Source organism: Atheta coriaria, unplaced genomic scaffold (genome assembly GCF_025399875.1).
Source record: "Atheta coriaria isolate IRGN ID8LTWV9N9 unplaced genomic scaffold, Caltech_Dcor_3.1 hic_scaffold_9_pilon, whole genome shotgun sequence".
Taxonomy (NCBI): Eukaryota; Metazoa; Arthropoda; class Insecta; order Coleoptera; family Staphylinidae; genus Dalotia; species Dalotia coriaria.
In genome coordinates, this window is record NW_027045451.1 from 949,412 (window position 1) to 973,667 (window position 24,256).

A 24,256-nucleotide genomic window follows, 5' to 3' on the forward strand; every position below is an offset into this window, starting at 1 on the left:
TGTATTCGCAATAACAAATAAATAATCAAACCCAACCCTAATAAATAGTATCTGCTTGTGTAATGAATGAGTAATCTGGAAATTTTCCGCGCTGTGGGTTTGTGTCGACACAATTTATTAGGTTTTACCAGACTATCCTAGGTTTGACATTTAAAAACATTAAAAATTTAATGCTCTGCAAACGTTTTGTTAGCGGATCGTGAAAACTATGTTAATGTCACTGTCACAACGCGCAAAGAAAGTGTTTGCTTCAATAGACTGGACTAATGATTGTTAAATCAGCTTGTGCACGAAGATTTTTCTTTTTAAAGTCGATTTTAATTGCTTGCATTAGGTTAAAACCAAAAGCAGAGTGAAATTGAAAGCTAATTGATTGTACAATTAAACTGCAATCAAAAATAATCATTATAAATATAAATAAATGATTGTACAATCATTTGACAAACAATTAAATTAATTTTGAGTGTTTTAAACCGATTTTAATTAAGTAAAGAATGCAAAAATTAAGTGTACAATCAAAATAATTATTATAAATATAATCAAATGATTGTACAATCATTTGACAAACAATTAAATTAATTTTAAATGTTTTAAAACGATTTTAACAAGCAATTTTCTTCTTAAGTAAGTAATAATTGCACAAAGTGATTGTACAATCAAATTAATCATCATAAATATAATCAAATGATTGTACAATCAAATGACAATCAAATAAATTAATTTTGAATGTTTTACAGCGATTTTAATAAGCAATTTATCTTTTTGATTAAGTAATAATTGCACAAATTTATTGTACAATCAAATTAATCATCATAAATATAAATAAATGATTGTACAATCATTTGACAAACAATTAAATTAATTTTGAGTGTTTTGAACCGATTTTAATTAAGTAAAGAATGCAAAAATTAATTGTACAATCAAAATAATTATTATAAATATAATCAAATGATTGTACAATCATTTGACTAACAATTAAATTAAGTTTAAAAGGTTATAACCATAAAAACCATATTTTACAACTATTTTCTTTAATAAATAAGCAATAATTGCACAAATTGATTGTACAATCAATAAAAACTCATTTATCCACTAAATACGTTGCAAAATAATTTTAAAATTGCAATACAAAGCACAATATTATGCGTATTGCACGAATGTATGATTGGTTGCATAAAAAATGAGGTTCTCTTTGAAATAAGTAATTGTAATTAGCAATAAGTATGAAGATATTCCACCAACATACGAAATGAGCATTTAATGAAGCGTTCTCTTGCTCCACACGCAAAACGAGAGCGCATAATAATTTTATTAATTGCGATGAGACAAATGCACACAAACAAATTACAAAATGAGCGTGTGATTTTTTTCCTGCTCCGCATTTAGCCGCAATCGATGTTTCGCATTACGCCAGACGGTGCGTGCCATCCGAATCGCAACTAGCATTTAGCTTGATTTAGTTGAAGCGCAACTGTGCACTTAACTCCAGTTACAAGAGACTCGCGGAATGAATGTACGAGTATTATACACGTGTGTGTGTGTGTGTGTGTGGCGTGCGTCGCCATCACCATCATCCTCTCGTTTCACTTTTATTACGATATTGCCGGCTGCTGGTTGCTTCAAAGTGGCACAATTGTGATTTTAGCTCACTACTCGTCTCGCTACTCCACTATCCACAATCCACTTGATTACGTGTCTTGTGGATTGCACCAGCAGGCGAATCAGTACTTTATTTACACTTATTTTATCTCTGGGAGGTAATTATAACATAAATTGCTTGATTTGATAGATGACAAGTTGATACTCGATTCGTAAAAGGATTAGCTGCGCTTAATTTCGCGTTGTCGTCAATCATTCCCTCAATCAGTTGCTAGCGTGTGTTTAGTGATGAAGAAATTATGTATTCCGAAATGCTACGATTACCAAATGATTGATATTTAAAGCAGAACAAGCAGTTGCTAAAGAGATGAACTAAAACCGCAATTGTCATAGTTAACCATTTTAATACTAACGAATCAAATTGGAAATTATTGCGCATATATTGTGCAAGCATTACTTAATTATTAGGAAAAAATCAGTAAATATGATTTTAAACACAAATAAACACAAAAACATTTAGAAATAATTTTTGATTGATGAATGATTGTACAATCACTCAATCATTACATACTTAATTTTATAAAATTAGTATTTAAAGATTATATAAACAAAATTTTAAGAAATATATTTTTTTGGATGATTGTCAATTGATTGTACAATCATTTGATACAAAACAACCAAAAATATAAGATATTTGATTGAAATTCCACCCATAATAAGAATATAATGAAAGGAAGTATGAATCTTGTAGGTAATTAACTATAATTTGGTTGTTATGTTGATTGTAATCAGTTCAAGTGAGAAAACTAATTACGATTAAAAATTTCGTGTTCGACAAGACGCTAAATAAACATTTTTCCTTTCCGAGATGTTATCAGTTTGATGACGAGTTAATTGAAAATTTGAAATTGAAATTGCTGCGCACGTAGGTATAGAATAATTACGTTTTAATTATAGCGCGTTTAACATGATGAAAAATGACGTGCGCACACGATATTGGATCGCATGTCAGTATGTTTTAATTAACTCGCATTGCGGGCGGCTGCGAGCGATGTCATTACATGCAACATGCGTCGAAATTATTGCGTTTGACGGATGGATGACGGATTAAGAGATTTCTTCGAAACAAAAACTCTATGACCACCCGAAACTTTGTTTCAAACAAGATTGATTACCGCCGAATGAGAATCGGAATTAAGTCCAAGTTCAAGGCTGGTTATTAAACATAATCAAAAGAATCAAGTGCGTTTTCATTTGATTATGGGATGTACAATATATTGTACAAGCAAATATTTTAGTTTTTAGTTTTTGTGGGTTGCGAATGTGTTACGAGCCGAAATTATATCATAGAACAGACAAGCGAGACAATATAGTCGGTGGCATCTTCGCAGCCATCGCAACACACGTGATTTAAGTGTTTGTTGAAACTTAATTAAACAGCAGGTCGGCAGCAACACAGGTGAGCGGTGCAAATTGGTGAAATTCTCCGCGTGGATTGTGAATAGTTTAAAACAAATAGATTTTACGGATAAATAGACAGTTTGTACGTAATTATGTGCCAAGTGCATAATTATACTTGCGTAATATTCTACAGTGCAAACATTTTAAAACCAGTACTATACATAACCTAATTTTGGGATTTTACGTGGATAGGCAACTGTTTAATCTTTGTAAACTGGTTATAAACTCAATTACTATTGTAAAAATGCCGGTAAATATTTCCTGAAGTCTAAATATGAATTCCGCGTCGCTCAGTTGTATTCACTTGTGTTTTGTTTAAATGATTTTGTTGTAACGTAACGTGCGCCCCAACAAATTAGCTGAAAAATCGTGCTTAAGTTATAGAAATTTGCATTGCAATTTGTGTGTATGTTGGGTTGCATAACCACAACAATATTTCAAATGTTACCATCAATGTCATGTCTTTAAAAAAATATTCTAGCTCATAATTGCTTGAAATGAAAATATTTTTCGTCGTTACCCAAAAGAAATTAATATAAACCAACTAATCCCTACTAATATTATAAATGCGAAAGTCCTGATGTTTGTTACACTTTCACGCAAAAACTACTTAACCGATCATCGTGAAAATTTGTACACATATTCTTAGTGGTCCCCGAATGGTTATAGGCTACTTTTTATTTAATAAAAAAAATTATTTTTTAAATAAAATAAAGAAATTGTTTAGCCAATAATACCTCTGCATCTGGCTATTTGACTACTTTAACGCCATCTAGCATTCCAGCAATGAAGCTCAAACCTAAGTACTATAGTACCATCACACTGTATTATCACACTGTATTACCGACAGCTACGTCAACATCAAATCCAATTGACTACACTATGGAGACTGTACACTATACTTCCATAGACTATACTTTCAGCCATTTTAAACTTCCCGCCATTCTACTTCATTGTTACTTCTTCTGTGACTACAGACGCGTACGGATGCAACTTCATTATTTTAGATATTCGCGAGCGAAGCCGCGGGTTAAAGCTAGTTTGCACATATTTCTTCGTTTTACTAAGTTTGTCGTTATAAAGAGACTACTTTTGTGTACCTGGCAGTACCATTTTTATATGTGTGTATCAAACACATGTTTAATCAATAAATTAATTGAATATCCGAGGCAACCTTATTATATTGTAGTAAAACTTCAGTTCACAACCGACAACTGTGACAATAATACCTTTATACTCCAATATTTTTCACTTTACTTTACATTTACCAAAATGTTTCAAGAAATAAAATCACCGAAAGGGATGAACACGCTAACAAAACCACCACCAAACATGATGGACATAGCAATGCCACATTTAAATAATAATTACGCCCATGTACGTATGTCTATTACCAAATTTTTCCTAACCTAAAATTCGAATATTTAGCATGCAAGAACACCGAATACAAATTATTCCGAAAGATGGATGCAATATCGTAAGCATGATGAGAACGCATATCGACTCGCAACCATAAAGTTCGCACAAGAATCTCAACATGCGAAATCATTTGCACAACATGAAGAATTCCTCGTGCGCCAACAATTGCGCGATCGTATTCAAACGAAACTCAAAGCGAAGATTCAAGGCTATCAAGACGCATTAGAGCAGCGTCGCGAAAGGTAAAAGATTAATCATTAGTTTAAATGAAAACAAAATCTAGATTACATTCGAATCGTATAGGTTACGAAACATAATGGCGGATGAAGAACAGACGTACGTCCGCGACACGATCGACAAAGCTCAACGCGTCGACGAGAGTAAATACGCTGACATGATGCAGCGTTCCGAAGCGTTGAAAGCAGCGAAGGAAGCCGAGCGACTCGAGATCGTCAAACAGAAACGCATCCAACAATACAGGTTAATTTACCAAACTCACCGGATTTAATTTGTTTAATGAAGTCAGTGTTCTTTTATTTTCGTATTGTTTAGTCAGCGATGCGTCGAATTGCGTCCGTTCCTTACACGTAAGTGGACTGAGGAGAGCAAACTTTGTCAACTGCAACAAATGCGCGAGAACGAAGCGCGTCGACAGTCCGAAACGGAAATCAACCGGATGTGGGATAATCTGTTGAAGAAACAAGACGAGGCGTTTGTAAGTTTGGTTAGAATTACGTATAATTTGAAATAATTATGAATTGTAACAAATTTCCAGATGGAAAGAGAAGTGCAGGAAGCTATCATCAAGTACAATCGTTGTAAGAAGGACATGGATATTTTAACGATGCAAATTCGTGCGAAGGTATACTTTCAAAAGTTTGCATAACGAATTATTTCGCGTATTGTCTGTGTGTGTTTATTTGTAGAAACACTGCAATGAAATGAACCGTGAACTGGAACGTGCCAATTTCGAAGAGGCGCAGAGGATGTTAGCCATACAAAATCAACAAGAACGAGATGGTAATCATTTTACGCATATAAACTATATTTTTGTTTATTTTAATATTTTTACTTCAATATTAGAGGTTATTTGAGTAAAATTTATAAAAACTTCGCCTAGTTCACACCAGAGGGCGCTAGTAATGTATTAACACGCGTGTTTTCATTGTAGAAATGCAGCGTAAAATAGATAAACGTATTCAGGCTGCAGAAGATCTCAAACGTCAAATAAATTTCCAAAAACAATTTATGGATCAACGTAAAAAAGAAGAAATTGCGCTGGATAATGCTTTCGCTAAACTATCACTGCTGGAGCTTCAGCGTGAGAAAGACAAGATTGTCGATAATAAAGGTCGCTTGCAGAAAGAAACAGAAGTCTATAAGCACCATCTTGAACATTTGCGTCAACAGCGTAAGCAAGAAGAAGACGAATTGAATCAACTCATCAACGAATTTCAACGCGCCGCGCAATCTAAACAAGACGAAACTATATGCAAATATAAACTGGGACGTAAGAAGTTAATCGAGGAGGTAATGCGTGAACGTGCGGAGCAAGTACGTGCAAATCGCCAGAAAGCCGAAAAGGAATTGGAATTTAAAAAGGTCGAGAATGAAATGATGAGAGACATCTTTGAAACTAATAAGAGGTTGCATGATGAAGCCGAAAAGATTCGACAGATGACTGTGAAGCAGTATAGGAATGACTTGAATCAACAGATTGAATATAATTATACGCTCAAGGTAAATAAATATTGTGTCAATAATGTTTGTGATTTAATTGATCATTTAATGATTTAGAAACGTGAAATGGAAGAAGCAGAGCGACGGCTTCAACAGGGACTTGAAGATGAAAGGAAACTGGAAGCTTTGGTGCAGGAATTAATTAAAGAAAATATTGCAACGCCGCTGGAGCATCCATTCCGTCAAGCTTTGACGGAATATGACTGCAAGTGTGATGATTCAGCTCAAAATAAAATTAAAACAAATAAAAGTAACTTTTGATATTAAAACTCATATACACTTTGTGAAATGATTGAATTTTGTGTGAAAATATAAATTTTTGATGGTTTTTGATCATTTACGGCTTAATAAAAATATTTTGAAAATTTAAATGTTATTAATCTTATAGAATAAGTTATTATCTACATTCTAAAGCAAAAATCAACTCTGTATCTTTTTTAGTTCCTGAGTTATCGCTAATTTTAGTTCATTTTACGCGAAAAATCAGTGCTGCACTCTTTTGGCAACTACGCAAAAACTACAAATTTCATAACCTCAAACTTAGCAAGTTTATTCTTCAATAAATTCCTATCCAATGATACTTTACTCAAACTTCTAACTTTTTAAATGACTGAGTTACAATGACCTAAATTATAGCAATAATTTATTCAGGAAGAAACTTCCTAGCTGATGATTAGGTGACTTAGAAAATACATAATACATGCAGAATGTTACTCAGTGACATTGAGAATACACCTCAATTAAAACTAAATAATTAATCTAAAGAATGACGGTAATACAATCGATATTCCCTTAATAATTACCTCGTAGTTAAATAATACTAATAATAAAAGATAATAATAATGTTTATCTAATTGATTGACAAATTATCAGCCATAGAATAACAAAAATCATTTTATCTAAACATCATCGCGTTTATATGAAGTTCCCAATCGATACAATACCGGTCAGAAGGTAATAAGTTGAATAATTGATTGCGAAGTTTTTTATTAAAGACCAACACGTCCCCGACACACGTATGCAAATACATATTTAGATATCTAGAATATTACCGATGTTAATGAAGCGCATGTGCTCTAGTACTATTGCCCTGGGAATTGGTTTTCTACGACCTAAGCTGCACGCTGACATTTAGTTTACTTCAGTCACCCCTAAGCACGCGATCACTAAAAATGAATCTAACCGACACGAAAATACTAGTAGCGGTATTATTCGGTCTCTCGAGAGTTCTCTTCGGTTTACTCCCAATAAAATTATGTCGGTTTCTTAAAATCCCCATCGGTGACGATGAGAAAAAGTCGCGCCAACAAAAACTCCACTGTTGCCTTGCTTTATTTCAAGCGTTCGGTGGCGGTGTGATTTTTGCAACGTGTTTTCTACATATGATGCCCGAAGTTTACGAATCTACAGTTGAATTGAAAAAGTATGGATACATTCAGACACATTATCCATTCTCGCAGTTAGTAGTATCAATTGGTTTCTTCCTCGTGTATTTCATCGAAGAAATCGCGCATTATTTCGTCTCGCAAGTAACCGACGAGGAGATATGTCACAGAAAAAACAAAAACAAACCGAGTGCAACCACGCAGAGCGCGTTTAAAATTACACAGGTTTCAGCGGCTTCGAATAAAGTAACGCCTGAAGTACTCGATTTGGATAAAGAAGAAGAGTGTCAAGATGAAGGTGTAGACTTACCGAGTCCAACTTCAAGCCCTGATAACACCGAACCAGATCCAGAGAGTCAGAATATCACCGACGAGAAACAAAACGAGACTGAAGAGCAGATGAAAGTCGACGAAATGGCAGACACAGAAGAAGTATCACAAGTTGCCGAGCTCGACAAGCTGATGAAAAGCAAAGCGTTGACGCACCAGCAAATCATTCGTGGAATTTTAATTGTTCTTGCATTATCCTTGCATGGATTTTTTGAAGGACTTGCAATTGGTCTGCAGTCATCTATTGGAAACATTTGGTACCTATTTATAGCCGTATCGATTCATTCAGCGACGATTCTCTTCGTGATCAGTCTCGAGTTGATTTTAGCGAATGCAAAACTGAAGATCATCGTCATACATGTATTGATTCTTCCATCGTGTGTCCTGTGGGTGTGTTGTTGGGTACCGCGGCGACCTTGGGTACGAATACCGAGAGTAAAGTGAAGACGGTTGCGGTGGTGATCCTTGAAGGGTTGTCGGCTGGTACGATAACCTATATTACGTTCTTCGAGGTGTTAAATCGCGAGAAAGCGCGAAGGGTTTATCGACTGCGAAGGGCCGCGTCGATTATTTTGGGCTTTTGCTTGATGGCATGTCTAGAATGCTTCGAAATGTATTATTAGACGTGATATAAATAGATACTAGTTGAAATGTGCAAATATTTTTATATTAACATAAAATGTAGGAAAAGTGATCGTATTTAATCAATAAATAATTATTCAAGGACTTTTCTTTGAGAAATTACTAAGAAAACCTCATTTATTTGATTGATTATTCAATTCTAAGAAATATAAATTCTTTTCCGTGCTTTTTTGCATTTTTTTGTTTTCTTTTCCCCTCGTCATCCATTTTATGCTGATCAGATAAAAATGGCAGCATAATTCACCTTTTGCGTTTTCGCAATTAACCTTGGCCTTCATACGCCTTCATACGACTTCAAATAAAGCACTAAATTGATTTCGGAACAAAATTGTTCGCTTGCGTGCATGGAAATTAACATTACGCGCCTTTCGCAATTACATAATTTGCCGCAACTTTACGATTGTTCGATCAACAGATGGAGCGCTGATAATGTTTCTCACCGTAACTGTCACTCAGTTGATTCTAAATTCACCACCGGAAAATCAATAGCGTGTTTTGTCAAACCGCTGTGATGGAAACCAACAAGCATCGAATGGTTTTGTTGAAGGCGAGTTGATTTCTAAGAATTTTCACACAAAAAAATTTACAATAAATAATTTTAGTTGATTGTTATCCTCATCGCAAGCGACACGACGCTGGGACGCTCGTTAACAAGACGCAGCTTTGCAGATCCTTCAGTAAAAGGATATCTTACTGAAGTAAGTAAATAAATACAATAAATTTTATTGAAAACAATTAAATATTTAACTTTTAGAGGACTTGCTGGTGGAATGAAGTGTGCAAGGAGGAATTCCAGAGTTTGTTTCGTTGTAAATGTCCGGCATGGTCATTTTGCCGTGCGCCAGGACGATATTACAACGCATTCTGTTCCATGACAGCGACCGGTTACATTTGGACACAGCCAGGACTACAAGAGGCTACTGCCACTTAAATTTAGCGTGTTTTGCGATAGAAACAAATTTATTTACGTGAATTTGACTGCCAGTCAATTTTAACCATGTTAATTATTAGAACCAAGCAAAGAAAACATGTTTATTGATAAACGTTATGAGGTTGTTCTTATTATATGCATTAAATTCAATCAATTCTTGTGATATTAGTTAAAACATGTATTATAAAATAATTATAAGAATATAGGCGTTTATTTGGTTACAAACACGTTTATTCATGTTTGTTTTGTTGTTTATAAACCACAGATTTATCTTTTGGGTGTAGAGATTGTTTTTATCAGTGTTTATTCGCACGAGTAAAGATAATAATGAATTTTATGCTGTACGGTACATGCAGCGCCCTCTGTCGGTGTAATAATGAACTGGAAAGTGCGCACTTTTGAATTTTTTTAATTTTTGTTTATTTAACGCGAATATTTATGTATTTAGAGCAAGAAACTTTATTTTTATTAGTTTTTATTATTAATAAACTAATATTTTAGTTAAAATGAGTAGTAAATATTAAATTTTCTTTTAAAAACAATTTTTTTTATAAATTTTGCGTTTTGTGTAAAACAAACTTCATTATTATTCATAACTTACAACAAACATTACTATTCCATTATTATGATGCATACAAATGTCGAAAGCGAGTAAAACTGAAAGTAATCTCATCTTCTCATTACCCGTGTGGTAATTTAAAGTAAACGTACAGCGCAATATGTAAAACGAAACATGAACCTTCACAAAAGTTTAATTTGGTGTTGAAAGCGACGCATTTTAAATGTCAACTGTTACTTTTTAGTGTATTTAATAAATTAATTCGACCGAAACCCACATTCTTTGTTTTTATGCGCATAATTCAACTAATTCGACATTTAGCGAATAGAAAACAATGGATACAATAGCCTCCGTGTTGTTTAGCGAACTAACAATGTGCATGCAACAGTAGTCAAGCCAGAAACGCAGAATGCTGAAGAGCGGCGAGCAGTTGAACACAGTTGAACAGTTGAACTCGTTCCGTTGACTCCGGCGAGTGCTCTCATGCTCTGCTTGCAGGTATCAGTGCATGGCCTTCGTAAAAACCATCCGCGCGCACACAAATATTACCGGTGTGTGAATGGTGTGAATCACGCCATCATATTAATATTAATCCATCGTAGTCAAACAGATTAAAAGTATTCGCACGTCGCGCGCGTCGTGCATGCGCGCTGTGTTATCACACGCTCGCGACTCACCAACGAAGCTCGCGTTTATCGATTAGAAACACAGTACCAACAACAGAACGATGGCGACGTCCTGTTTGGCAGGATTCGCGCTCGTGTTGGCACTCAGCGCGAATTTATCAGCCGCGTTTCCGCAGGACTACGCCGGACAAGAACTTCTTGATGAAGTGCGCCAGTTGTTATCACTAGCATCCACCAATGTGCAGGTAAATCACACCACACAGCTCGCTATTAATGTAACTGTAGAGTAATTCATGTCTTGAACATCTTGAACGGAATTTAAAGAAAAAGAGATAAATGTAAGATGTTACTATATGCAACCAAATATACATCTGCAGCAGGTACATGGACATGGAAATGGGGACCAATCGGATGTGGATGAAAGCAGCACCGATGATGATCATGATATCAAACCAGACAGGCCACGGGTAGTGAAGAACTGGCCACTCACACCGTTGAAAATCGGGCAGGTATCCGGAGTGTCGGTTAATTCTGATCTACAGCCTGTTATTTTCCATCGGGGTGACCACGTATGGAACGAATAGTAGGTGCCATTTTAATTTTAGTTTAGTTTAGTGACGTAGGTGAACATAATATACACAATAACATATTGTTATCGATTAATTTTAACATATTCATGCAAATATCGAATACCGACTGAGCTAGCCGGGCTGATATTTACCTAAATAATATTTCTGAATCTATTTTCAGTTCCTTCAATGAATCTCATCATTATTTGCAAGGCAGCAAAGGTCCCATTAAAGAACCGACTGTTTTGACACTAGACCCCAAAGACGGGAAGGTCCTGGGTCAATGGGGTGCGAATTTATTTTATATGCCTCATGGGCTCACCCTCGACCGCCATGATAATCTATGGTTGACAGATGTTGCTCTACATCAAGTTTTCAAAGTAATTTACTTTAAAATTCATTTTTTTCAATTTTTTAATTTTTGGATGAATTTTAGTTCAGACCTGGTGAATTGCAACCAAGTTTAACCTTCGGGGAAGCCTTCCAACCGGGTTCCAGCCAGCGCCATCTATGTAAACCTACTTCCGTTGCTGTTGCCAACACTGGAGAGATTTTCATCGCTGATGGTTATTGCAATAACAGAATATTGAAGTATAACGCAGCTGGTGGTCTTCTAAGGGTCATCCCCAATCCACCAGAGTTTTTATCTCTGCAAGTACCGCATGCGTTGGCGTTGATTGAGTCTATGGATAGGTTATGTGTCGCTGACAGGGAGAATATGCGTGTGACTTGTCCCAGGGCCGGATTATACAGTGTGCAAGGTAAACGTGAGCCGGCCCTGACCATCCAACAGCCTGATATGGGTAGAGTGTTCGGTGTTGCTGCAAGAGGTAAATTATTAGTTCTAAACTTCTCCGTCAGATGTCGATGTAAGTTGGTTGTGTTTATTTAATTCTTAGGCAACTTGGTATATGCTGTGAATGGTCCCACGTCGCCATTGTTACCGGTACAAGGCTTCACAATCGATCCGCAAACTGAATCCGTGGTTGACCACTGGGCACCTGAAGAGGTATTATGATAATTTATGCGGTAGCATGTGAAAACTCACGTGTTTTCTGTTTTGTTTTGTTTTATTATTAGGGCTTTGGTAATCCGCACGCGTTGGCCATTTGCCCGAACAATTCAGCGATGTATGTGGTGGAGATTGGACCGAATCGCGTGTGGAAGTTTGATCTGGTTCGACCCACGAATTAGGAACTCGTTTCAACGTAGATATCACAACGGGAAGAAAGGAAAAAGGAACTGGAAACATATAGTGGTTATATTGTGTATGATTTCAGAATAAACTATAAAATAAAAGATAGCAACCAATATTTGTATCATAGTTATTATATACATTAATGTACTTGGTGTGTAAATTAATTATATAAACATATATGAGCACAAAGGTGGTGGTTGTGTAGGAGTTAAACGATAATAATAAAAATAATCTATTCTTTCGTCAAATGTCGGCCATTAGGGTTATTTTTTTGTTAGTGAATAACTATGTTGTGGAAAATCGTAGAAATTTGATCAAAGTATCATTTTAAGCAGAATTTAAAGAAGATTTTTGTGATTTATGCGAAAAACTTGGGTGTTTTACCATTATTTGGTAATTTAAGAAAAAGTGGGACCGTTTTTGAAATTTTAAGGTTATTTCTTTGAAGTGGAATAACTCAGTTGTTAAAAGTCGTAGAAATTTGATCAAAGTATCATTTTAAGCAGAATTTAAATTAGATTTTAATGTATTAAGCAGAAAACTGGGTGTTTTACGATTTTTGGTAATTTAAGAAAAAGTGGGGACCGTTTTTGAAAATTTGAGGTTATTTCTTTGCAGTGGAATAACTCGGTCGTTAAGAATCGTAGAAATTTGATCAAAGTATCATTTTACGCAGAATTTAAAGAAGATTTTTATTTGTTCAGCGAAGAACTTGGGTATTTTATGATTTTTTGGTAATTTAAGAAAAGTGAGGACCGTTTTTGAAAAAAATAATTTGAGGTATAACTCAGTTGTTAAAAGTCGTAGAAATTTGATCAAAGTATCATTTTAAGCAGAATTTAAATTAGATTCTAATGTATTAAGCAGAATACTGGGTGTTTCACGGTTTTTTGTTAATACAAGAAAAAGTGGGGACCATTGTTGAAAATTTAAAGTTATTTCTTTGTGGTGGAATAACTCAGTTGTTAAAAGTCGTAGAAATTTGATCAAAGTATCATTTTAAGCAGAATTTAAATTAGATTCTAATGTATTAAGCAGAATACTGGGTGTTTCACGGTTTTTTGTTAATACAAGAAAAAGTGGGGACCATTGTTGAAAATTTAAAGTTATTTCTTTGTGGTGGAATAACTCAGTTGTTAAAAGTCGTAGAAATTTGATCAAAGTAAAATTTTACGCAGAATTTAAAGAAGATTTTAAATTGTTATGCAAAATACTTGAAAATCTTACTGTTTTCTGTTAATTTACAAAAAATAAGGACCATTTATATAAAATTGCAACTATTATAGTTTCTAAACATAGAATTTACCAAAACCCAACTTACAAACCCATAAAAACAGATAATTTATCGGTAATTTCAAAAAACACGCAAAAAATACCTCCGCAGACAATCTAATAATTTCTTCATCACAAGAAAACAAATTACGTGTCATCATCGACGGCCACAATGGTAAAAGTAACCAGGAGAGCGGGCGCACATCGCAATCATCGCATCTTCGCTTTTTTCCTTTCCTCGTGCGGTCACGCTCGGGACCTTTTGGTCAGACTGTACCGTGGTAACCGTGGTAACATCGCCACGTACTTACATTTCCTTTCTTCGCGTAAGCACTCTATCTGCGCGCGCGAGCGGCGGACGCGAACATTAGTATGCACATCGAGGCAGAAGACGAAGAAGAGGCACGAGCAGCGAATGCTGCGAAAGGGTTCTTGGCGCGCTCGCGGCTTGCACACAATATATTCTCAAAGTAGTAGGATAAAAAATTGAAACACCTCACGTCTCGCTATAAACACGGGCACTTATGGCCCGAGATAATGTCTTATTTATAAGCTGGTGAGCGTGCACGTTGTTGGAAATAAACAACGTCAACTTTACAACATGCATACTGTTGTACTTGCGAACCAACAGAGTTGCACTTATATTTTACCAACTGCCCGCCACGGAATAATATCTTAATATGTTTTTTACACATTGAAAAAATAAAAGACAGGTGTAGAGTGGACATAAATTTACAGCGAATTTGAAAATCACATGTTGCAGTGGTGTTTTTTCTTTGAAAAAGTTTCATCATGTGTTCGCCAGCCCTGGAAAGCTTCGGGTTTTTTGTTTTTTGTTTTTGTGTGTGTTGAGATGTGCCGTGGCGGCTTCGAATGCATTCGTAAAGCGTCTCTTGTAGCTGAGGCCTTTATTTTACAGCTGCGCGACGCCGAGAGGAACGAACTGAAACTGACGCGTTGAAAACGCGTCTACTTGCAACGCCTCGATTCGGGTCCATTTATCGCTGATGATTTATTTCTAGTCGTCACGTGCATACCAATTTTCATTTTAATACGTATGTGAAACAATTCTCGGAGCACAAATGTGGCGGGATCATAAAATTTCATACAAAAACATAGGTTTTATACGTTTTTTGAGGTAAAAAACACATTTTTGGATGTATGTTCCCGAATAAAACCAAAATGGCCGAACTGATTTCAATGAAATTTTCAGAGATGTTATAGAAGGTGTTGTTACATCAAAGAACAAAAAATTATTAAAATATTGTGATTTTACGAGGATTGGCAACTGTTTAATCTTTGTAAGCTGGTTAAAAACTCAATTACTCTTGTAAAAATGCCGGTAAATATTTCCTGAAGTCTAAATATGAATTCTGCGTCGCTCAGTTGTATTCACTTGTGTTTTGTTTAAATGATTTTGTTGTAACGTAACGTGCACCCCAACAAATTAGCTGAAAAATCGTGCTTAAGTTATAGAAATTTGCATTGCAATTTGTGTGTATGTTGGGTTGCATAACCACAACAATATTTCAAATGTTACCATCGATGTCATGTCTTTAAAAAATATTCTAGCTCATAATTCGCTTGAAATGTAAATATTTTCGTCGTTATACGGAGTTTTTCGCTAAAAAGAAGCTAAAATAATGATTTCCACACCTATTATTATTATCCACTTACAATCCACACAAATATCTGTTATTGTTTGACTGCACTCGACATTCCTGTGCTTTAAAAATAATGATCAGTTGGTTGGCCTTGACGTTGACCGCGGCGTAATAATTTGTTGCGCTGTAATGGTGTGGAGATAAATCCAGAAACATCTTTATCCCGTCGTCATCCTCATCATCTATCGCCCGGCTCCGGCTCCGGCTTCGCTTGAAATTAAGTTGTTAAAGGCGGGCACCGCTGCGCGCTCGTCCGGCTGGCGCTCGTTATTCGCCATCTTTCTCCGCACCCAGCCATTCTCTTCGTTCTGTTCTTCAACAGTCGCACTCCGACTCCGACTCCGAGTCGGACGATAATGAGTATGTGTGCTCGAAAAGTAAAACTACCGTGTGTTGCTGTTTCAACGTCTCAGCGTCTCTCCGCTGATGGGAAAACAACTTAGATCTCTCAATCAGCATGGCTGATCTAAATAGCGTCCATTTATGCAACCAAACAAACAAATGCTCACGCCGTTAGTTAGTTACCGTGCAAATCGTTGAATTGTTGATTTTATATGCTTGATATCATGATTTAAGACTTTCACACATCGATTGGTTATGGCAAAATATAACGAGCGACTTACAGTGTTGTCTTTAACAAAAAAATTAAAAATTTTATCAAATTCTAACCTCAAATGTATAAAATTAAACATTTTTTACCATAAAAATTAAATTTTTTACTTAAAAACTCATAAAAACACAAAAACAAAGCAAAAAATAAATTTTAAAAGGTTTTTCAACGTTTCAAGTCCGATTCTGTTAACAATGTGCGCAGCGAACATGAAAGCACTCTTTGTTTACACTCACGGAACTCTCGGTAGGCAAGTGGTAAGATTATAACAAGCAAACAGAATCTAATAATCCAACAAACGCTCGTCAGGCCTAGTGTACCAATCACAAACAACAAACAACAAACAAACACCGTGCGCAGCAAGCTCACGAAGATTAGTTATGCAAATATTTGCGTTCCGAGCTTTCGAGCTTGCTTTTTTTCACATCGTTAAAGACACATTTCCTTCAGCAAACATCGCCACGCCGAGGTAAAAGTAAAAATTTTTCCTCTCTGGTTATTTATTGAGAGGCATTTTGACTTGACCCGCACAGATAGTGGTCTTCGATAGGCACGGCAGCTTCGGTTAACTTATTGGCCCATAAACCGCTGACAGATACATCTCTATTCTATTTACAGCCAAACTTGTTTTCGTCGACACCTTATTAACCAATCGAACAGCTCCGAGAACTGCTGGCCCTTTGAATTTTAATTTTAACGATGCGGGATATAAAATTATAAATTCTACGAAAAGATCTCGTTCGACGAATACAGAATCAATTATTTCTTGTTTGCGTAGGTGTAGATTAAATTTTAGCGATGAAATTTATTATTTTTAAGCTGAATAAACGCTGTCAGCGCGTTGAAGATATGAAATAGTAACACATTGTTCGTCTGAGCGTATAATGTGAAATGTTCCGGGCGATAATTGTCAGGTTTTGTGAGGAATTATTCCTACGACGCATTGAAAGCGGCTTTTTCTGGAATTCTATCGCCTACGAGTCGCACAAAAGAAGCTTCTAATGATAAATGTCGACACCTAGCCAGAGACTATGGTCGGCTACATGTTAAAGAAGAATAACAGCTCGGACAATAAAATACAACACGTGAATACGTTTTTTTCTTTGATTGTCATGGTATAATCGCTGTCGATTTGCACAAATGTATGTAATACTTGGAAAAATACAAAAACATAACCTAAACTTAGTATAACCTCATAGGTAGGCAACCCATCTTGCTTTATATTAAACTAGCTTTAACCCGCGGCTTCGCTCGCGAATATCTAAAATAATGAAGTTGCTTCCGTACGCGTCTGTAGTCACAGAAGAAGTAACAATGAAGTAGAATGGCGGGAAGTTTAAAATGGCTGAAAGTATAGTCTATGGAAGTATAGTGTACAGTCTGCATAGTGTAGTCAATTGGATTTGATGTTGACGTAGCTGTCGGTAATACAGTGTGATAATACAGTGTGATGGTACTATAGTACTTAGGTTTGAGCTTCATTGCTGGAATGCTAGATGGCGTTAAAGTAGTCAAATAGCCAGATGCAGAGGTATTATTGGCTAAACAATTTCTTTATTTTATTTAAAAATAATTTTTTTAATTAAATAAAAAGTAGCCTATAACCATTCGGGGACCACTAAGAATATGTGTACAAATTTTCATGATGATTGGTTAAGTAGTTTTTGCGTTAAAGTGTAACAAACATCAGGACTTTCGCATTTATAATATTAGTAGAGATACGTGATTTTTTAAAAGTTTTTTTTAGTTTTTATTTAATTGTAGTTGAGTATAACTGAAGGTTCAATACGCCATCACGACCTTGAGTATTCTAGTCATTGTCAGCTTTGTCTGGTACTGCCATTGTGGGATTTTTACATTTCATTTTATTTAATTGTCAATAGTTGGGTACCAGCATCACAAGCACGTCTTTTGTTGCTTCTCAGGGCATTATTCGCTCCGGAAACCCTTACTTACTGAATAACATCTCAACTTTCACGTTTTCTAAGGGCTGAAAACCGTAAAAAAAGCGCAGATGCAGAATTTTCGATTTTTTCTTTTCACATGTTTCTAAACGTCCATATTATATAATTGATCATTGTGAAGAACTTCTCCATCATCTTCAGTTTTAATTGTGTGCGCTGGAGCCGTCGGGGCGCGGGCACGAGTTAAGATATAACCGAACTGTCTTGGCAGGTGCGGAACGAGTTACAAATGCTTTCCGGAGATTATAACTCAACTAGATATTTATCGGCCGAGGCTCGTAAGACTGGTTGGTCGGTCTCTGCTGAGATGGTAGGAGCTTCTCTCGCCGCCGTCGCCGCCGCGTGCAAAAATCATTGCTCGATGTGGCATAACCAGTCTTCAAAGCGCTCGCGCATTTTTCCTGCATAATAATCCGATAAAATGCAATTTATGCAGATGCACGCCGGATTTGAGCCGCAACTTGTTATATTTAATTTATCGCAAATTAGTTGTCATTTATTTCGTGAATATTTCATGCGCGATTAATTTCCACAAGGATTTCATCGAATTCCAGGACGGAATTTGTGTTAATTCCAGTGTTAGTCTTTTATTATTAACCAGAAAACTTCAACACACACGTGATTATCCTCTGACAAGTTAATTATCCGTAAAATGACGAAATATGTACAATTTGATAGGTTTATATTAATTTTTTCGGTGTAACGACGAAAAATATTTTCATTTCAAGCAATTATGAGCTAGAATATTTTTTTAAAGACATGACATCGATGGTAACATTTGAAATATTGTTGTAATTATGCAACCCAACATACACACAAATTGCAATGCAAATTTCTATAACTTAAGCACGATTTTTCAGCTAATTTGTTGGGGTGCACGTTACGTTACAACAAAATCATTTAAACAAAACACAAGTGAATACAACTGAGCGACGCAGAATTCATATTTAGACTTCAAAAAATATTTACTGGCATTTTTACAAGAGTAATTGAGTTTATAACCTGCTTACAAATGATTAAACAGTTGTCAATCCTTGTAAAATCACAATATTTTTATAATTTTTTGTTCTTTGATGTAACAACACCTTTCTATATCATCTCTGAAAATTTTATTGAAATCAGTTCGGCCATTTTGGTTTTATTCGGGAACATACATCCAAAAATGTGTTTTTTACCTCAAAAAACGAATAAAACCTATGTTTTTGTAAGAAATTTTATGATCCCGCTACATTTTACAAGAGTAATTGACTTAATAACCAACTTACAAATGATTAAACAGTTGCCTATCCACGTAAAACCCCAAAATTTGGTTATGTTTTTATTCCCCACGTCGTTATAAAGACGCAGAGCAAAAGTAATGCTCTCCTTTGAGAATTTTATGCTCTTTACGCATGCTTGGCTTCATTTAGTTACATTGCATATTTGAGATTTATCAGTTCACATCACTTGTTGTCTAGCGGCGGTGCGGACGCAAAAGCTCTCTGTGCTCTTCTGCGCAGCGTTAATGCTCCCCGGCCGGGCGGATTTAACGTAATCACCGTTGGATTCATCATTTAATAACTATATTAAGCCGGCGGCGGCCTCTTTGATCTTCGGCGGCGCTGATGCAATCGTCAATTTTCGACCGGCCGACCGCGCCAGGCACGCCGCTGTGTAATTTACGTCATGCTACGTCGCAGAGCAGCCTGTATAACATTTAAATGTGCGCGTACAGGTAAAGGTAGAGAGCTGAAATTCTACATCGACTTGCGATGAAACTTTTACTACCTCTTCGACGGCTATAAATTTATTATATATTGTAAATTTATTTTCTGACGCGCAGCGGACCAGCAAAAACTTCCAATACCGATATTGTAAAATTTTTCCTCACGCAAAATTAGAGTAGAAAACAGAAGTCAAAATAAATTAGTAATTTGATACTTTTCGTCGCCACCTCGCCTCAAGGTCCTCACCAGGCGCAAAAATAAAAGCTCTCCAAACCATATGTCGCACGTTCTCGCCGATTTTTACCAACTGTATCTAATCTCGCGCGCAACGCTGAAACTGCAGATGCTTTAATGACTCAATTAAGGGCTAAAATCCGGATGAAAAGAAACCCAACCTGTTTGCAATGAGATTTAAAATTCCAGCGCGCAAAGGATGTTATAAACTATAAATAAAAATATAAATATAAATAGAAAAACAGCAAACGCGCTTTGGAGAGACGAAAGAAGCACACATCGTAAAGATAGTCGGGTCGCATGATTGAACAAAGATAGTTTCACTGATGTATAGTTGGGATGAAGAAGGATACGAGACACAAGAGGATAAACTAGAGAAACTTTAATGGTTGAAATGGAAGTGTGGTGGTCGCGTCTCCGTTGGACTTGTACCACCAGCGGGGCGCCCTTCTCGCTCGTCAGGCTGTCAGCCTCTTTCCAACACAACTTAATCTCGACGACCCGACTTCCACCGCGCGCGGCTTCATTGCGACGCCGTACGTTGCTCAGACAGGCGCGCACATATCGTTTAAGTTTGCTTCGGGTTTCTGGTTAGTAGACTATTCACGCTCAGTGGAGGCGCGTCGCGAGCACAAGCGCAAGGATTATACACACAAACAGTGATCATAACAAACAAAACAATTCAGTGAATTTAATTCAAATGTGAACAATTCTAAGTTTTCTTTTGGGAAATGTGAGTGAGAGTTTTGGAAAGTGTAAACGCCACACACCGTTCAGCGGTAAGTCTATTTTTATAAATTTTTAAATTTAGAAACTTGACTTAAGTAGTGTTTGAGCTTGACTTTGACTACCTGCAACAAAAATTTGACAAAACTGATAATTTGCAGGTATGTTTTGGATCATAATGTCCGTGGTGGCATTGGTAGTGGATGCCGCAGTTGGTTTAGAGGCACGTGCGCAGGTGCCGTGCGAAGAAGCGCGTTTGAAATGCGCGTACCGCGAAGGTTGCGGAATGGCCCTACAGAATTACATGGTTGGATGTTCCGCGGTCCTCCAGGGACCCACACAACATTGCCCACAAATATGTCTACACTCCCTCATAGCCCTTACATCCACAGAAGAAGGACGTGACTTAATGAACGTAAGTAAACTTAAAAACAAAAAAATCAAATTTTCATTCAAAAAATTTCAGTGTCAATGCAATGATGAATTCTGCGAGGAACAAAAAAGTCGTGTGGAGATCTGCCGCCCTTCTGTAACCCACGCTAATCGTAATGGTAGTGTGGTGTCCTGCACAGCTGCCCAATGGATCTGCGCAGCTGACACACTTTGCTCCACCGCCTTGGAGTACTACCATCGCAACTGCAAGTCAATGTTCAATGGTAAAAAGTGCACACATCGATGCCAGAACTCCATCAATATCCTCCGAAGACAGGAAAAAGCAGCGAAATTAAAAACCTGCAAGTGTAGTGGTCATGAAGACTATGACTGCCCTGTTATCCAAGCAAACATGGCGCGATTGTGTTTCCACAAGAAGGTGGCCCAGGTCGACGTAACCGTTGGTAATACCGAAACAAACGTCATCCAGCATCAGCTCGAGATAGAACCGCCAACAACCGGTGGTGGTAGTGGTGGTTATTGTGACTTAAGTCATGTGCATCATATGCTGGTGGGTTTAATCTGTGTCGCTATTCTTCACCGGCGGGTTACGTGACGAACTGGGCACACAGACTTCCTCCAACTACCTCCTACCTTCAACAATTCTACATCTAAATATCATGTACATAGACAAGACAAACTCTAACCAAAGAAATGCTTGCCCACCAGATTCTAGCAGGATATTGTATTATAGCGTTCTTAATTTATTTCCGGACACAATTTATTCACACATATACACACAGACCGCGCGACAAGAGACTGATGATTACAATTCGCCAACACTCGCACTAATTATTTATGCCTAGCTGATAGTAGATTTATTTACATTTGTAAATTTAGTCGCTAATATGTTTTATGTATATAAGTACTTGTTATTTTGAACAGAAATTTTATACGATTGGTGAATGTGCGTTATTATTGTTGTCCTGTCAGCTGAGCGCGAAGAAAACGGCCTTGATGGAGGCGTACGCGCGGCGGTCAAAAAGAATGTTACAATAAAGTTTTGTTGTGTTGCGCGCGAGGAGGAGAAGAGGGCTCCAGAGGTCTGCACGCGCGCGCACGGTGGTCCGAGGCCAATTAAGGCACACCGGTGTGCGCCATGAGCCATGGAGGTATATGAATACGTCCGTTTTCCGCCGCTCTCTTCGCCGGCGACCGGGGACCTTAATCAATGTCTTCAAACGCCCGGCGAATCTTGCGCAAGTAATAATAGCGCCATTTGAGATACAAATTCAAAAACAGATTTCGAAAGTGGAGCATGTTACCGTTACCGGCGCGAGTCGTGGGTGAAAGTGCGCTGCGTGTGCGCAAATGAAGCAATTAGTTAGCATGTGATAAGCGTGCGCGTTGGTCATTTTTTTTTCTTACTCTCTGTGGCAAAGTCAGAGAGTAAGCCCTGCGCGCGCGCGCAGTAGGAGTATATCCCGCGTCGCGGGAGGGAAAGAGGCACGAGGAGGACGGGTCCCGCGCCACACACGACGGCGGCCACACCGTGGACCACCCAGCGCGGCCCCCGAGGCATTAGGGGGGCGCTCTCGTAACAGTCGTACGGAATCGTAATACTACCGACTCGCCAGCCAACACACCAACATTCACAAACACAACCAAAGCTCTTTTACTATGCGGATGCAAGAGGCTGAGATGTGAGATGCACAAGGCTGATCTCCGGCCGAGTGACGCTCTGAATCATTCTTTCGCTATGCGCCGCGTCCAACGTGTACTTTTAGTCAACTCGACGGAATTGCGCTTTTCTATAAGTGAGAAAATAAAAGTTACGGCCGAGTTCATTGTCGTCTCTTCGAGAGAGCTGGAGAGCAGATGGTTTTTAATGCAGCTATAAATAATGGCGTCCCGCGAAGATATTTCATGATTAACATATCAATATAACTATCAACTTTGTATCCTGCGAGTCTAGTCGCTACAAAATTACCATATCATTCACGGATTTAATTGAGTAATCAAGTTTACAAATTTTTTCTCCAAATTTTTGTTTGTTTGACTTTTAAAATGAAGTTTAGTCACGTGCGCACGTGTCAATTGTTAAAATACGGAAGTAACCTCAAAATAAACACTAGGAAACCTAAAAGGTTATGTTTCATGCACGGCCATCTTGTTTTTCGATAGAAAACACTTATTATTCGTCTATAAACTTCATGATTCATTAATATTAAGCGGTTTCCTATCAACTTTGTATGCCTCGCGTCTAGTCACTACAAAATTACCATATCATTCACGGATTTAATTGAGTAATCAAGTTTACAAATTTTTTTTATCCAAATTTTGTTTGTTTGACTTTTATAATGAATTTTAGTCACGTGCGCACGTGTCAATTGTTAAAATACGGAAGTAACCTCAAAATAAACACTAGGAAACCTAAAAGGTTATGTTTCACGCACGGCCATCTTGTTTTTCGATAGAAAACACTTATTATTCGTCTATAAACTTCATGATTCATTAATATTAAACGGTTTCCTGTATTTTCATCGCGTGCTTAATCACCGATCAGTTTTCCATGCATTCATAATGAATATGCGGCACGACGTTCACGCTGAGTACACACGGAAGTAGAAACCAGTGTAATTGTCACGTATTGCATCTTAATAATGATAATATCGGTAATTCGCCAGTAACGACTCTCGAAATATGTTTTTGTCTTGTTTGAGTTGTTAAAATGTTAAAAATGTGTCAGATGTGTGACAATTAACAAGCAAACATGAAATTTTAACTCGTTACGGTGTTTATTCATCATTTAGATGCTCACAGCAGAGAATAAACATTGAAAATTAGGTTGCATACATAGTTGTGAGTGTATATAACCTAATTGATGCAAAAAGTTGATGAAAATGCTGATTTAAAGGCTTAAATGTTAAAAATCGTTCAAAAAGTTCATGAATTCGATGTAGAAATTGATTTCATAGGAAATTTGTAAATATTTATCATTTACACGCTCACAGAGATGAAAAAGCATTGGAAATTAGGTTGCATACATAGTTCACAGTGTATATAACCTCACCAATTCAAAAAATCAAACAAAATGGCTGATTTACAAGCTTAAATGTCAAAAATCTTAGTAAAATCCGTGAATTTAGTCTTTTAATAGGAAATTAGTGATTATTCATTAATTACATGGCCACTGCAATAAATAAACATTGTAAATTAGGTTGCATACATACTCCTGAGTGTATATAA

General features: G+C 36.8%; 4 protein-coding genes across 4 annotated transcripts; all 4 read left to right on the top strand.

Moving 5' to 3' along the window:
* Positions 1 to 1,630: 1,630 nt before the first annotated feature.
* On the top strand, positions 1,631 to 6,590 carry LOC135798436 (trichohyalin-like). The gene is made up of 9 exons (XM_065311286.1): positions 1,631 to 1,757; positions 4,250 to 4,437; positions 4,489 to 4,721; positions 4,783 to 4,959; positions 5,032 to 5,194; positions 5,255 to 5,341; positions 5,406 to 5,499; positions 5,651 to 6,219; positions 6,277 to 6,590. The coding sequence occupies exons 2-9, from the start codon at positions 4,333 to 4,335 to the stop codon at positions 6,478 to 6,480; spliced, it is 1,632 nt and encodes a 543-aa protein (XP_065167358.1). The 5' UTR covers positions 1,631 to 1,757; positions 4,250 to 4,332; the 3' UTR covers positions 6,481 to 6,590.
* A 779-nt stretch (positions 6,591 to 7,369) lies between these two features.
* Positions 7,370 to 8,660, top strand: LOC135798535 (zinc transporter ZIP3-like). Its single transcript, XM_065311393.1, is given in 2 exon segments — positions 7,370 to 8,310; positions 8,313 to 8,660. Coding segments are annotated over 2 exon segments (1,164 nt in total). The 5' UTR covers positions 7,370 to 7,391; the 3' UTR covers positions 8,558 to 8,660.
* A 1,837-nt stretch (positions 8,661 to 10,497) lies between these two features.
* Positions 10,498 to 12,707, top strand: LOC135798741 (peptidyl-alpha-hydroxyglycine alpha-amidating lyase 2-like). Its single transcript, XM_065311679.1, has 6 exons — positions 10,498 to 10,937; positions 11,070 to 11,275; positions 11,443 to 11,641; positions 11,698 to 12,091; positions 12,161 to 12,270; positions 12,342 to 12,707. Exons 1-6 carry the CDS (start codon positions 10,794 to 10,796, stop codon positions 12,453 to 12,455), a joined length of 1,167 nt encoding a protein of 388 aa, XP_065167751.1. The 5' UTR covers positions 10,498 to 10,793; the 3' UTR covers positions 12,456 to 12,707.
* A 7,728-nt stretch (positions 12,708 to 20,435) lies between these two features.
* Positions 20,436 to 21,967, top strand: LOC135799778 (growth arrest-specific protein 1-like). The gene is made up of 3 exons (XM_065312988.1): positions 20,436 to 20,688; positions 20,797 to 21,050; positions 21,102 to 21,967. Exons 2-3 carry the CDS (start codon positions 20,799 to 20,801, stop codon positions 21,621 to 21,623), a joined length of 774 nt encoding a protein of 257 aa, XP_065169060.1. The 5' UTR covers positions 20,436 to 20,688; positions 20,797 to 20,798; the 3' UTR covers positions 21,624 to 21,967.
* Positions 21,968 to 24,256: the final 2,289 nt, after the last annotated feature.